Source organism: Ananas comosus, linkage group 21 (genome assembly GCF_001540865.1).
Source record: "Ananas comosus cultivar F153 linkage group 21, ASM154086v1, whole genome shotgun sequence".
NCBI classification, from domain to species: Eukaryota; Viridiplantae; Streptophyta; class Magnoliopsida; order Poales; family Bromeliaceae; genus Ananas; species Ananas comosus.
Window position 1 is genome coordinate 7,433,850 of NC_033641.1, and position 17,351 is coordinate 7,451,200.

The window sequence follows — 17,351 nt, forward strand, 5'->3', positions numbered from 1 at the left end:
GAATTGACGCATCGGGACCGTTAGAACTTGGTCCTAACTATTTGAACTATCTAAAAAATATTTGTAAATTTTTTTTTGTATCATTTCCTAGTAATAGAAAGGTTCAAAAATTTAATATTTTAATGGTTAATGTATAACGTTGCAAGTTTAACGCTATAGATTATTCAAATCAGATGAAATCTTGATAGAAATTCTTTATACTATTTACAGTAAAACAATATTTTGATCGAAAATTTAATGTATATCACCACTTTTTGTCAGATTTTATTTTCATAGCCGTTGATTTTGAACCCTTTTGATCGCAGGTAAATGATATCGAAAAATCGCAAAAATTTATTTCCTAATACTTCAAATACGCTAGATCAAGTCTACACGGAGCCCATCGCGATTCAAAGCTCATCATCGAAAACGGCTAGAAGCATGAGACCTCCGCCTAATAGCACAACAAAGCACTAACTATATATATATATATATAATATATATATATATATATATATATATATATAATATATAGAAAGTCCTTCACTATATCTCTATGAGTACGATCACCTTTGTACTCATAAGTTATTTTCGATGATAGAGCTTCCGATTCGACGACCATACTATTAAATATTATCTAGAGTATTTAAAACTTCCTAAAAATCAAAAATTTTATAATTTTCGATATCATTTACCTACAATCAAAAGCTCACAAAATGACAATTTTTAACGGCCGGTATGAGATATTTGCTATTTTAACGGAGAAAGAATCAGAATTGTTGAATTTTTGATAAAAATTCTTATCACTACCTAAATAAAATCAATAACTCCGATCTTAAATTGAAGGATCCGATCATCCATTTTTAGGAGTTTGTCTGATTTTAACCGTTCATTTTATAACCCGCTTATGACTTTATAATGATTCGAAAATTATGAAATTTATTTTCTAGAATTTAAAATACTCTAAATCATGTTTAACGGTGGACGTCGATTCGAAAACCCCAATATTGAAAACAACTTATGAGTTACAAGGGCTCTATACTCATAAAGAAGTATCCCTACCAATATATATATATATATATATATATATAAGAGAGAGAGAGAAAGAGAGAGAGAGAAGATAGAGAGAGAGGAGTCCGGCTGCTTCTGCATCGATAGCACCAAACACTTGGTCATTAAGTTTTCTACCGTTAGATTAATCCCTTAAGGAAACAACCACTCACTCAACCCTAGGGGCTACATCATCCTAACCGCATATTTCTCATTCAAGGCCTAAAAATCAATACAACCAATAACTTGGTACTATTGATAGTATTCCAGCCTAGTTATATAATATATATATATATATAATAAAATATATATATATATTAGTATAATATGTATATATAATAAATAGTTATATAATATAAATATATATTGTATAATATATATATATATATGTATAATACATGTATATGTATATAGTAATAATACATGTATATGTATATATATATGTATATATACATATATATATTACATATATATATACATATCATATAAATATATACAATATATTTATATATATATATAATTATATGTATATATACATATATAACATATGTATATGTAATATATACATATATATATACATATGTATATGTATTATATACCATATATAATACATATATGTATATAACATATATATATATATATGTGCGTCTGGTATGCTGCTTCTGAATCACGGAGCGTTCCGGCTTCCAATTGTTTCGATGTTCGGACTTTCAAATCGACATCGGCTCCGTAAGACTTGATCTAGAGTATTGAAGTACTCAGAAATAAATTTTGCGATTTTTCGATATCATTTGCTAGTGATCGAAGTGGCTCAAAATCAACGGCTGAAATAAAAATCTTAAAAATATGATTATATGAACATTAAAATTTTAGACCAAATTATTGATCTTGTTTTATAATGTATAAAAATTTTCATATCAAATTTCATATATTTGGATATTTCTATATCGTTAAACTGCACAACAGCTCACCAGGCCATTAAAACTATTGATTTTGAGCCCCTTCGATCACAGCAAAATAATCGAAAATACAAAAATTTATTTCTGTACTTCAAATACTTTAGATCAAATCGAACGGAGCCGATCGTGATATCGAAAGACCCGAACATAAAACAACGTAGAAGCAGGAGGGCTCACATGCTTCCAAAAGCATAACAGCCTAATCTCTCTCTCTTCTCTCCCTTCTTACTCCTCTACTCTACTCATACATTTCTCTCTCTCTCTATTTATATATAATATATAAATATATATATATATATACTATATATAATGTATATATATATATATATATTAATTAGATCACCGCTACTATACATCTATAGTACCGGGAGCTCCCTACATAGTGTTGTTTTTCGATCTTCGGCATCTCAAACAAGATCCACACGTTAAAACTGATCTAGGGTATTTAAGTTTTAGAAATAAAATTTATATTTTTTCCGACATAGTTACTTTATGATCAAAAACATTTCAAAATTGTCAAATTTCAATGGCTATTATGACGAGTTTGGATTAACGGTGTAGAAGAATCTAAATTTCTTCAAATTTGATAGAAAATCTTAAACTATATAGATTAGGTTAACATTCTTGATCTTGATTTAAAAGTCCTATGCTCAATTTTAAAGATATTCAATTCCCACCGTCCATTTTGACATAATTTATTTACTAAGTAAATGATATCGAAAAGACTAAAATTTTATCCTAAGAATTTCATATACCCTAGATCATATTTAACGGTATGGATCGTTGATTTGAAGCCGTAAGATTGAAAACAACACTATAGTTACGGGAGCTCCCGTACTATAGATAATATAGTAGCCTAATTATATATATATAATATATATATATATATATATATAATATAATATATATATATATATATATATATATATATATATTTTGATATCAAAATTTAAAATTTTGATCCTTTCAACTTTTCAAATTATAATTCATTTTATATTTTATATTTTAAAATTTAAATTTAATTTATAATATTTATTTTTAAATTTTAAATTTTAAAATTTAAAATTTAAAATCTCTAAACTCTATGAAATTAATTAATTAATTTTATTAATAATTCATAATATATAATATAGTTAATTAATTTTATTAATAAAATGCATAATAAACTGCGTAATAAAATCTAACATAATAGATGCAATTTAAATCACATAAAGTATCGCTGTATAAAAAAAAATAGAGCATTTAAATTTTAGGACTAAAATTTTAAAAATATATTGTATTTCTGTGTATATATAATTAATGTTATTAAATAATTTCTTTTACAATTTTATTTTTCTTCTATTTATTGATTTTTTAAAATTATTTTGATAGATTTATCTTAAATTATTTTTATATAAATATTTATAAAATAAATTGTTGTATAAATTTATTTTGCGCATATACCGATTTTAATGACTTTTATTTAAATAAATTTAACGATTAAATTATTTTTTTATAACTTTATTTAATTAATAATTAGGCTTATAAAACTATATAAACATATTAAAAAAAATAAAATTTATTACAAAAATATTTATATATCCGCAGCATCGCGCGGGTATTTCACTAGTTAAATATTATAGTGTGGATCTAGATGAAATATATAATGTCCTCACCTCTATAAATCCATCACATTTGATTGGTAATTAAGAAAAAAAATTATTTCTCCTTCTTCAAGTTAATTCTAACAAGTGAAAACTAAAGTATAAGATTTACAAGTATAACATGTATCCGTAGCATTTCCGAAATTAAAAAGTGATTCGTAAATCAATGGAGTTGTATCTTTAGCAATCTTGACAACTCATAAGCTAATGGCTTTTAGACTTTAACAAACTTTTTTTTTGGGTTTAGGGTTTAGGATTTAGGGTTTAGACTTTAACAAACCTTTTTTTTTTTTTTTTTTTTTTTTTTTTTGTTACCGACCGTCTCTAGAGCAAGTGGCAAAAAGCTTGATGGTTGGTGCCCGAGGTTTTAAGTTCGAATCTTAGTTAATTCATATTTCCAGCTAAGTTTATTTGTAAATGAAAAAAAAACTGTAAAACTAATGTAGTACATTTGGATTTTAGATGAACAAAATTGTTGGATTACAACCCAAAATTCACGATAAACTTAGCATTGCCCGTAAAAGTTGTAATCCTTATATCCTTATATCCCTCTTCCAAGAATTGTGAGGATTTACTCATTCTTTGTAAATTTTTATTAATTAAAAAAAAGAGTAATAGAAAAAACTGGTAAGAAAAAACTATTAGGTTAGAATTTGTTGTTCCTAAAAAGGATTGTAGAGCTCACATTTCAACATAAAATATACTACATTTCAACATTTCAACATAAAATACCGACCGTCCCTAGCGCAAGTGGCAAAAGAGCTTGGTGGTTAGTATTCGAGAACCAAGTTCGAATTCTAGTTGATTCATATTTCCAGCCAAATTTTTTCTAAATGAAATATAAAATTTATTATTGTACGTTGTTTTACTTTTAATATTTTTTGTTTCTGAACACAAATTAAATATTATATAGTGTAGATAAAGATGATAAAATGTTCTCACCTCTATAAATTCATCATATTTGATTGGTAATTAAGAAAAGAAAAAATTCCTTATTCAAGTTACTTTCTAACAAGTGAAAACTAAATTATAAGATTTACAAATATAACATAGATGTACGGTAGCATTGCCGAAATTAATAAGTGATTGGTAAATCTTAGAATCTAGTTGTATCTTTAGCAATCTTAACAACTCATAATCTAATGGCTTTTAGACTTTAACAAACTTTTTCCTTTTTAGTAAAAAAGTTTGCTAAACTAGATGAACAATTGGATTTTAATTTTAATGAACAAAATTGTTGGATTACAACCCAAAATTCACGATAAACTTAGCATTGCCCGTAAAAAATGCCAAGTTTACAACCAAAAGAGTTGTAATCCTTATATCCCTGGTCTAAGAATTTTGAGGATTTAATCATTCTTTATAAATTTCTGTTAATTTTAAAAAAGTAATAAAATAAAAATTAGTAAAACTAGTAAGAAAAAGTTATTAGATTAGAATTTTTTGTTGGATTATAATCTAAAACAGATTTAGACCTAACATTTCAACATAAAATATACTTGTAGGTAATAGTTTCAAAATTAGATGCAGCATGGCCGCTGAGCTGATCCATTACAATAAGAGACTGTTTGGTTGCATATAGTTATAATTATATTGCAGTTGTAATTACATATAAACTCAAATTGGGTATTTGGTTTTATGTATTTGAATTTAGTTGCTGCAGTTGGCATTGCATTAGGAGATCCAACTAAATTGACAGTATTTGGAAAGAGTAATTTTAAAGAAAATATATAAGTTTTCCCTCCGTAAAGACTTTTTAAGCAGAATATATTTATTTTTTATATTAAAAATAATTTCACCATCTTATACATAAAATTTAAAAATTTTTAAAATACATTTCTTAATTACCTATAATTTAATAAAATTATTTATAATTACTAAATATTTTTATTATTTATAATAATAAAATACATGAATAAACAACCCTCATAAAGACCTCTCCTTATTTTGGGAGGGTTGTGGGATCACATATATTTTATTCGGGGTTAATTGCATCGTTGGTCTCCAACCTTTGTACTATTTTCTACTTTGGTTTCTAACATTTTTTTATTTTACAATCTCAACCTCTTAATTTTGTTGTGATTACGTCCCAACCGTTAAAAGATCTGTTAAAATTAACGAAATCTTCTTGTCAGCGCCTACTTGTATTTCTTTACGTGTAAATTTTGGTCTTTAAACTTTACATATTTTTCACTTTAGTCTTCACAAATTAAAATTCAAAATTTTAAATTTAAATTCAAAATTAATAATAAAATTAAAATTTTAAACTAAACGAAAATTAGAATTTTGAATTTGAATTAAATTTTGAATTTGAAGTAAAATTAAAATTTTAAATTGAATCTAACTTTTGATTTCAAACTTAAATTTTTTATTTTGATTTTGATATTTGAATTTGCATTTAAAATTTAAATTTAAATTTATATTAGATATGTAAATTTAAATTTAAATTTAAATTTAAACAAATTAGAGCAACTAGCTTTGAGCTACCAAATTGATTTATTATTTTTTAAATCATCACGGATGCTTTACTTACAAGAGGAGATACAAGATAATGGGAATTAGCGAGCTTCATTTAATAAATATTTTCTTCTACTTTCTATAAGAATTAAGATAAGGCCTTTAGCAATTTAATTATGTTTTGAATAGTAAAGTATTCGTTCATAAAAATAATATTCAAATATGAATTAAAATTTTTTAAATTGTGACTATTGACTTATGGTGCTTGATTGATAATTTGAATAGCTAGTTTTTTTAAAAAAAATTTATAAATTGGTGTCTTGAAATGAAAGAATTTAATTTTTGGATTTTTTTTTTCTATAACGATTTTTTGATATTAGTTTTTCTTTCTCCGGTTAAATAATATTTTTAATTCATGTGAGTGATATTTTGCTATTTCATATACTATTAATGTAGCACATTGGACCTTTACAAATTGCGAGGTTCGAGTGTTTGGACTGTGTCCTGAGCTTTTCTAGACTTTCTGGTGGGTCGTAGACAGTGTTCCGACCTATGGTTCGAATCCCGAGAAGTGAGGTTTAAAACTTAGCGGCGAAACCCGAAAAAAATCGGATTTTTGGTCAGTTCTCGGGTAGCCTTCATCAGGCTGTGTACCGGTACAGGGTTGATGGCTGTACCGGTACATGGTTGATGGTTGTACCGGTACGGGATGGTGTACCGGTACACAGGCAGTTTTCCAGCAAACCGGAGGCTCGGGTTTTGGCATTTTCGTGGGATGTGTACCGGTACGTGAGCCCGTGTACCAATACGCAGTGACAGATTTTGAATGGTCAAAACTACAGGGGTATTTTTGAATTGTGGCTCCTCTATATTAGCACCCACGCCCCTAGGGCTTCCTCCTGAGCTTGCCACAGCAGAGAGAAGGTAAGGGGGGCTCCTCCATGCTTCTCTTTGGTTTTGATCCCATCTTTAGCTTGGGATTTAAGGTTTAATCTCTCTTTTTCTCTCCTTGTGCATTTCCACCATTGTTGAGGCTTGGAGTTCGGGTTTGGAGCTTGGTGGAGGGAAGATCCTAGAAGTTTGAGGACTTTTGGTTTAGATTGAAGCTTCTAAGAGGTAAGTGGCAATATCCTTTTCTCTAGTTTTGGATTTTGGAGTTTTCTTTGTAATGAAACCCTAGATTGGAAACTTAGGGTTGTTTTTGGGCATTTTGATTCTAGTGCTTTTGTGACACCCCAATAGTCCCACATCGGATGGGAATGGGGTTGTCATTGGGTTTATAAGAGATTTAGACACTACTAATAATAACTGGGCTTAAGCATTTTGGGCCTGTGGTTGGGGCCCAACGAGTTATTGTTGCTAGTGGGCTGGGTTGTTACATTTGGTATCAGAGCCGGTTCACCAGCTGGTCATGTGTGGCGAGTCTCGGCTGAGCCAGGGTCTGGATGACGGGCTAGCGAGATGAGTCTCACATCGCCTGGTGATCTTGGGCTGTGTGTATGATTGGACTGACGAGGACGTCAGGGCCTTAACGGGGGGAGTCTGTGACACCCCAATAGTCCTACATCGGATGGGAATGGGGTTGTCATTGGGTTTATAAGAGACTTAGACACTAGTAATAATAACTGGGCTTAAGCATTTTGGGCCGGATATTGGGCCCAACGAGTTATTATTTCTAGTGGGCTAGGTCGTTACAGCTTTTGAGGCTGGATTGGTTGGATTAGAATCTTCCTCTAGGCTAAATTGGAAGGGTTCTAGCTCCCTTTTGAAGCTTTAGAAGAGATTTCTCTCTTGAGGTGAGTTTTGATCGTTTTTTGCTTTATGGTTAATGAATGAGCTTTTCGCTCTTCGTTTCGTTTAGGTAACTCCATTTTTGTTGTTCCTAGGGTGCTAAGAAGCTAGTGGATACCTCCGTTCGGCGAAACAAAGGTTTCGATTTTGGTGGGTTTGATCTAGCCTACAATATGAGAAATGCTCATATTTGGTGATTTAAGTTTTGTAAATTGAAAAAGTATGCATATTCATACCAAATGTATTTATTATGATTTTTAGAATGCTTAAAATGCCTATGCTACCTATGATGAAATTTTGGACCTCTATGTAGTAGAGAGTTGCATATGAAGCTTATGCGGGATTTTTAGCATTCTTATATTGGACCATGTTCCTTATAGTGTAAATGAGATTTGATTCATGCATTTAAACCTAAATTTACTTGAGACATGAAAGATAACTAATATGTCATAAAGAAGCATCAAACTAGAATGTTATGTGAATTAGAGAGCTAATGTCATCAAGCGGCATTGAGCTCGGGACATGGGTGAACCTAATGGATAGGGCCATTGAGGATTTGGTATATGCTCAAATATTGAAATGTCTAAGTGTCATCAAGGGGCACTAGACTTCATGAACGTTGGAACTTCACTTGTGACTTAGAACTAGACCTTCGAGATGCTAGTGACTATACCATGTTAGAGACATGATGATTGGATACTTCAGACGTTGACTATACTTGCTTGCCATGTGTGCTCATTCGCACATGCTTGTGAGGGTCGCTCTCTACAAGCCGGCACTCCGGAGTTAGCCTACGCGACTTATGTTCACTTGTGCGGTATCGAGAGACCTACGGGGTCGGGAGGGATAGACTCATTCCTAGAGTGGGAATGCTGGGGCTACCACCGACACTTAGGCGGCACTAGCTGAACTACAATAAGTGAATCCTAAAACATGATTGAACAATGACATTGAACCGAGAATGAATAATCACTACTAGATAGGCTTAGTAGTTGGATTACTTTGACATGCTCATGACATAACATTGGGATATATAGTATACTTGCCTGTTTCACTCATTACATCATAGTATACTTGGTTACTTGATAGAGCTTATTCTTTATGTGTGACATATTGGACCGTAGCACTTACTTGTTGCCATTGGAAGTACTTGCTTATGATAGAGTAGATGTACATCATACTTACATCATGTTTACTTAAGATATAGTAGTTTAGCATTCCATTATGCTTTCCAATTGCGGTTATCTTTATTATTATTGCTTATAGTACTTATCCTTTTCTTTTGGAGCCTAGTGGTGCATAGAGCTGAGGTCCGTAATTGCCCACTGGGAACTATAAATTATAGTTCTCACGCCTTCTTTTTCTCGATATTTTTAAGAGCCTTCCACGCAGGGGGAGGCCAAGGATCGCGGAAAGGGTATCGCCTCGGGCTAGTGTTCTTCGCCGAGGGATCGTTCGATAGGTGGCCCACCTCTCTTTGTTCCTTTTTGTGAAGAGGTTGGGAGTTGTACCAGTGTACTAGAGACCACCTGTTTTGTACTTTGAGACAGACATTGTACTACTTTATGGTTTACTTTTATTGTTTAGTTGTATCGCTTTTCTTTTGTTATAGAAAGTAGAATCATACTGCTCTGATATCATTAGTTGTTGCTCTTTCCTTTCGGCTATATTTTTTACTTTACTTCCACTTTTATTGTAGACGCCTTATATGTGCAGACATATGGCGGGTCTGGGCCCGCTACCGGGAGGGCCTCCGCCGGTCCCGGGGCGTGACAATTAATCTTAATCTTCAGCTAGAAAATTTATCTTTTCCTAATATATAATATTAGAATATTTATTTAGTCGTTGAATCTTTTTAGAATATAAAAAATAACTATTTTGATTTTCAAATACCTTTTGATTAGTCTTATTTTTTATGCTTTTGATAATTATTTATTAATTTCTTCACTAATCAATTATTTTTTTAGTTGTATCTGTAGTAATAAAAATTAAGCTTCTGATAATTATTTATTAATTTCTTCACTAATCAATTATTTTATTAGTTGTATCTGTAGTAATAAAAGTTAACGAGAGCTTCTCTTTATCGTCAATGAAGACAATAAAGACGCTGCCGCCGAGGCTACCGAAAATAGTGCTTGCACTCTAATTAATTTTTAATATTTTTTATTTTTAAATTCTACGCAAAAAATTATTACTCATTTTTTTTTAATATTATAATGAGTTTTTCTTATTTTAAGCTGATTTATTTATTTTAATTATTTGGTTTAAGTAATTTTTGAAAGAAATATATTTTAATTTTATTTTTTTAATATTTATTTAATTATTTAATACTGAAATAAATACTATTTAAAAATATTAATACATATAATTATTGATAACGATATATGAATAAATTTGTGTTTTTTTATAAATTTTAATATTAAAACTTGCATTAGTCAATACGCCCTAACAACTAATTATAATAAGGGAAAACTTAAAAAAAAAAAACCATGTGGTTTTGTACTTTTTTATTTTAGTACCCTGTGATTTAAAGTGTATCAAGTTAGTACTATGTGGTTTCGCACTTTCTCACTTTAGTACCCTGTGGTTTCGCACTTTCTTACTTTATTTTTGTATCAAGTTATACCCTGTGATTTTTAAACCACAGAGTACTAAAATAAAAAAGTGCGAAACCACAGAGTACTGAAGTGAGAAAGTGCGAAACCACAGGATACTAACTTGATACACTTTAAACCACAGAGTACTAACTTGATACAAATATAAAATGAGAAAGTGCGAAATCACAGGGTACTAAAGTCAGAAAGTGCGAAACCATAGAATGCTAACTTGATACACTTTAAACCACAAGGTACTAAAGTGATAAAGTGCAAACCACACTTTAATCAATCGGGTATTAAAGTGAGAAACAATGAAACTACGGGGGTATTTGAAGTTTTCCCTTATAATAAAATCAATCTCCCGCGTTGTGCGGATCGCTTTACCTAGTAATTAACTATTGTACTTTTAGATCCATATCTTCACGTACCCTGCATATATTGTTATTATATCAAAAGAAACAGCTTGGACCTAAAAGCTCCAGGATCTCGAGTTTCGGAGCACCGCGCTAACTAGTTAACCCTTTCACGATGGCGGCGATCACCGTAGACATCGTTTCCCGGGAGACCGTGAAGCCCTCCACTCCAACTCCTCCCCAACTTCGTTCCTACAAGCTCAGCTGGATCGATCAGAACCACCCCCTCTACCACCTCCCCGTCGTCTTCTTCTACTCCGCCACCCCCTCCGCCGCCGCCGCCGACGTCGGAATTTTGAAATCTTCGTTGTCGACGGTGCTAGCCAGTTTCTATCCCCTCGCCGGCAGGCTGAGCGGCAACTCCCACGTCGACTGCGGGGATCAGGGGGTCGACTTCTTTGAAGCCCGCGCGGCCGACGCCGACCTCTCGGAGATTCTGAGCTCCGACGAATCCGATCTCAACGAGCTGAAGAAGTTCCTCCCTTGCAGCAAAGGCGAGGCCTCTTGCTGTGACTCTGAGCCGACAGTCATTCTCTCAGTGCAGGCCACCGTATTCCGATGCGGCGGCATTGCCGTCGGCGCCTGCGTCTCGCACAAGATCGCAGACGGCCGATCGCTATTTTTGTTCCTGCAAGCGTGGGCCGCAGCGGTGAGAGGTTCTTTCTCATCCGAGAATGCCCCGTCGTTCGACAGCGCTGCTGTTTTTCCGCCGAATGAGAATGCAGTTCCATACGAGGCCGAACAACCGCCGCAGGTCCAGAAGCGGTTCGTGCTCGACGGGCCAAAAATCATGGCGCTGAGGGAGAAGATGGCATCTTCGGCAACGCGATTCCAGGCGGTGATGGCGCTCGTCTGGCGATGCGCTGTGCGGGGGCGGCCCCACGCCCGCGCGGCGCTGGCGGCGGTGGCGGTGGACACACGGTCGCGGATGGAGCCGCAGTCTCCGAACGGCTCCTTCGGCAACCGCTGCGTAGCAGCTGTCGTCGGCATTCCGGTAGATGAGGTAAAGAATGTTAAATCCGACGTGAATGAAAACACAAAATACGCGCACGAGGAGGAGATGGGAGCGGCGGTGAAGGGAGTGGACGCCGAATACTTGAGGCGGCTGCAGGGCGAGGACGGGTGGCTGAGGCAGTTTGAGATGGGCTTGGAGGTGGTGCGGAAGTGCGGCGGGTTGACGGAGGCGGGGTTCGATATGAACATCTTCAGCAGCTGGCTGCGGCTGCCGGTGTACGAGGTGGACTTCGGGTGGGGGCCGGCGGCGTGGGCCTGCACGACGCAGGAGCGGCCCAGCGCCATGGCGGTGCTGCCCAGGCCGCCTGCCGCGGGGGACCCGCAGGGGATGGAGATCTGGGCATCGCTGGAGAAGGACGAGATGGCTGAACTCAAGCGGGAGCTCGACCAGTTGGTCCCCCTGAACCCGGTCCACCACGTCACCCAGTCGTGAACCAGGATCTATGTTGCTCAGTTCGCCTCCGTCGTCAAGAAAATGGCTGTGTCTTCTATGGATTCCGCGCTCGTGAGTTATTAAGCAATGGTCTTAATTAGTGCTATTTAATTGATGTTAATTTAAGATGTACCGGCATGATCATGATTAGTTAATTTGCGAATTATTCGTAAATTATTCGTGAATTTTTTAAGAAACGAATTAAACAGCCGTATGCGTATTTTTTCAAAAAATTCAAAAAAAAAAATGTTTTTTTCGTCAAAAATAATTATTCACGATTTGCAAACGATTCGCCTAAAAAAACGGCGCTCACGGTTGCGGACTCGCTGGTCGCGTAGTCGCTACTCTCGTCGCCAAACTCGTCCGTGTCGTCCTCCTCCTCCTCCGTCGCCCTGGCCAGCGCTGGGAGCAAGAGGGCCGCGGCGGCGGATCCCATCTCACCCTAGGGCCGCAGAAAACGAAAACCATGGATGGGAAATAGCGCGGCGTTAAGAGGAGGGATGGGATAGTGGTCGCGCGCGACCGCATGAGAGCGAGATGCACGACGAACCTCCACCTCATTATATATATATATATATATATATATGGTCCGGCTACTATACTATCGATAGTACCAAGCTCTTGATACTATTGATTTTCTACCGTTAGATCTACCCTTTGATCATTTTCACCTGTTAGAAATATACTATTAAACCAACCATCCACTCAACTTTAGGGACACTATCAATTTAACCGGGGACCACTAATCATCCTAACCGCACATCTTTGCATCCAACGAGCCGAAATTCAATAGTACCAAGGGGTTGGTACTATTGATAGTATAGTAGCATATATCTATATATCTATATATATATATATAATTATATATATAATATATATAATATATAATATATATATATATAATATATATATTAATATAGGCTGTGGTTACTAATACTCATATGAGTATAGAGCACTTTGGTACTCATAAGTTTTCAACCGTTCAGATGAAAAAATGTTGGTTAGGATGAAAGTGGTTATGATTAGGTTGATAGCGGCCCCTAGGGTTGAGTGGGTGGTTGGTTAATGTAATAATCTAACGGGTGAAAATGATTAAAGGTAGATCTAACGGCCAAAAACTTATGAGTACAAATAGACTCTATACTCATAAAAGTATAGTAGCCGGACTATATATATGATATATACTATATATATATATATATATATATATATATATATAATTAGGCTGGAATACTATTAATAGTAAAACGCTATTTTTGCTATCAAGTTTTTAACCCTTGGATGAAAAATTATAAGGTCAGGATGATATTAGTCGGTTAGAGTTGAGTGGTCCCCCTAGGGTTGAGTGGTCCCCACTGGGTTATAGTATTTAATCCAATGGTTAGAAATAATGAAAAGAGTTGATCCAAAGGCTAAAAAACTGATAGCAATAATGAGATTTTGCTACTAATAGTAGCCCAGTCCAACTCTATATATATATATATATGTGTGTGTGTGTGTGTGTGTGTGTGTGTGTGTGTTTATTGGAATTAATTCTTATGTTCATTGAACTTAACTCATATAACTTATTAGTAATTATGATAAAAAAAAAGTGACAATTGAAAGGTTGCTTCAGAAACACTTGTTCATAAAATGTCACTTCATAAAGCACCCGTTCATGGTCTATATAAGCCCATAGTGTTGGTTACTGAAGCATAAATAATTGAAGAGTTTAAGTCTCATTTCATAATAATTTCATTCTTATTTTTTCATTCTATTTCTTTTTGGCAACTTAATCGAGTGAGTGCTTCTACTTCATGTACTTTATCTACACAATTGCTCCAACAATTTTAAGGTTTAAATTTGAAAATATCAGCCACTGCCCTACGAGAGATGGCAACAAACTTTATAAGACTAGAAAGATTTGATGACATGAATTTCAGGCGCCGGTAGAATAACTTATTTTTTCTTTTGTCAACTCTCAAAGTTGCTTACTACTCTAAGACCAGAAAAAAATCATGATGAGCATATTACACAAACTCTTACAAAATAAAAATAGGATGTAGATGACAATATATGCTGAGGCAATATTCTAAATTTTATGTCAGATGCACTTTTCGACGTTTACGAAAATGTAAAAACGGCTAAATAACTATAGAAGGTTGTTAGGATTTGGTTAGATTTGTAGATTAATTCTAGTTGGATAAGAATTAATATTTAAATCTGTTGGAGATAAATTAAGATTTAAATATTAATTAGAGTATAAATCTAACTAGATTAGGAAAAATACTTAAATTTATTAGAAATAAACTAAATATAGATTTAAATATTTATTAGAGTAGGAATTCTAAATATAGTAGGATTTGGGTACGTTTTATTGTAATCGTTATATAAGCATTATGTGGGGTGCTTTTGGAGAGGGAGTACCGCCAAAAAGTTAAAACTATTTGGTGGGTTGTATTAGAGAGAGAGAGTTGGCTGGTTGCATGCATCTAGTGCACGGGTGCATGTGAGAGAGAAAGAAAGTTGTCTTTTAGATTTATAAAAGACGAGAGAAGGGTAGAAAAAATTCAGAAAGAGGGCTCGGGTTATAGCTACTCTGTTGTAAAAGATGAGTCAGATATAATATTCTTTTATTTAATGAATCTTATTTTACCCGCATATTTTTTATTTTTATTTTTTTATCTTTTGTGATTGTATCAGTTTTTGCTGAGGAGACGGGTTTATGGTAAAAACCCGATTTGATGCTTCCGTTGCAGAATCCCAACAATCGGTACCGAATCCACAACAGTCGGTATCAGAGTGGGTTGCGGATTCACAAGATCCATTACCGGCGCGAGTACCGGATTCCCAACAAAGGTCTTGCCGAAAAATACAAATTCGAGGATACCATAAATAAGAAAGTTCTTGTTAGCAAATTTAATAACTACAAAATGGTTGATAATAGATCTGTTCTTGATCGCATGAAATTCAACGTATTCTCAATCAATTTACTCAACATAATATGACTACAGATGAATCTATAATTGTGGTTTCAATTATTGACAAGCTTTCTCCACCATGAAAAGACATTAAAAAAAAGTCTTAAGCATAGAAAAGAAGAGATTACTATTAGATTTGGGTAATCATCTTCGCATAAAACAAAAAAATGGAATAAGAGATGGCAAAAATGAGCATGATGCTCAGAGTACCAAAGTGTATAGGATGGAGGATGAGCATAATAAGATTCGTAAACGCACAAAGAAAATTGAAAGAGAGTCAACCATCCGATCAACTATAACACAATAAATAAACTAGGTCATTACAAGAAAAAATGTTGGTTCCTCTTAAAGGAAAGTGCACCGAATTCCAGAAAAATTTTGTGGCTCTTATATTCGAGGCTAACATTCTCGAAGATGACAAAGCTTGGCAGATTGATTCGACTTCCACAAGGCATGTGTATAATTGTCACACCCCAATAATCCCACATCGGATATGAATGGGGATGTGATTGGGTATATAAGAGACTTAGACACTAGTAATAATAACTGGGCTTAAGTATTTTGGGCCGGTGGTTGGGCCCAACAAGTTATTGTTGCTAGTGGGCTGGGTCGTTATATTTTGTATAAGAGCCAATCACCAGCCGAAAATGTGTGGCGAGTCTCGGCTGAGGCAGGGTCTGAAAGACAAGGTGATAAACTATGCCGGAGTCTATATGACAAGGTGATCGGCTATGCGAGGGTCAGGATAATAAGGTTAGTGAGACGAGTCTCACATCGCCTGGTGATCTTAGACTGTATGTGTGATTGTTCTGATGAGGACGTCAAGGCCTTGTTCTGATGATTGTTCTGATGAGGACGTCAAGGCCTTAACGGAGGGAGTCTGTTACACCCCAATAATCCTACATCGAATAGAAATGGGGATGTGATTGGGTATATAAGAGACTTAGACACTAGCAATAATAATTGGGCTTAACCATTTTGGGCCGGTAGTTGGGCCCAACGAGTTATTGTTGCTAGTGGGCTAGGTCGTTACAATAATGACAGAAGTTTACTCATAATTTATGATGCATTGAATGATGAAAACATTCTCTATATGAGCAACTCTTCAATAGCACAAATCAAGGAAAAATGGTATGGTGCAACTCGAGTTCACATCAGGAAAAACTCTTTCTCACAAATGCATATCATGTACGTGAAGTGAGGAAAATTCTTGTTTCAGGTAGTTTTCTTACTATCCAAACATTCTAATATATAGAATAGTTGGATAGTAAAAATAATATTTTGAAAGATTAGATAGATGATTCAAAATGTTCATAGTTTAAAAAAGTTCTCTAGAATTTTATTTTGATTTTAATATCAAATTCCAATGTCATATTTATTGTCTGACGAGCAATCAATTTAACATTTAAATTTTTTGGAATATCCAAAATATGATTGGTCAACTTTTAATTTTAACAATAAATTTGTTAGATAGTTTGACGTATTCTTTTCTTGAATGCAATTATTAATTGAATAAAACCAATTGATGCTCAACTTTATCTTCATCTAGAATGATAATATTTTTGGTCTTCAAATTATAAGACCTGTGACATTATAGTCCTCGAAATTTAATGCGTTACGTTTTCTTACTTAAAGTATGAGATATGTAACACTTTAGTCTCCAAACTTTTATTAGTCGCAATTTCTAGCTTGAACTATAAGCATATGATATTTTAATTCTCAATTTTTACAGCTGTTATGAATATAATTTATTACTTTTATAATTTTTTTCTTATTTCTTTATGCTTCTTATATTTTTATTCTTATACTTATTCTTTAGTTTCTTTTATTTGTATTTTTTTATTCTTTGAATTTCTTTCATTTTTTTGTGGGCTTTTTTTGCAATTGGACCCCTGAAAAAAATTATTTTTAAAAATAACCCCAGCAAATTTATATTTGCAAAAATGACCCTGTCCCTGCCACACAAGCGCCACGTCAGCCCCACGCGGACGGGGCTGGGAGCAGTAGTTAAGTTAAACATGGTGAACCATTCACCGTATTTAGACACGGTGAACC

At 34.0% G+C, this 17,351-nt stretch overlaps 1 protein-coding gene across 1 annotated transcript; it reads left to right on the plus strand.

The window, feature by feature from the left end:
* LOC109726704 (salutaridinol 7-O-acetyltransferase-like) lies at positions 10,982–12,466 on the plus strand. The gene has a single exon (XM_020256468.1). It carries the CDS (start codon positions 11,005–11,007, stop codon positions 12,334–12,336), a length of 1,332 nt encoding a protein of 443 aa, XP_020112057.1. The 5' UTR covers positions 10,982–11,004; the 3' UTR covers positions 12,337–12,466.

Excerpts from the sequence above, each read along its gene's own strand:
- LOC109726704 (XM_020256468.1), top strand. The coding sequence starts at position 11,005 with ATGGCGGCGATCACCGTAGACATCGTTTCCCGGGAGACCGTGAAGCCC.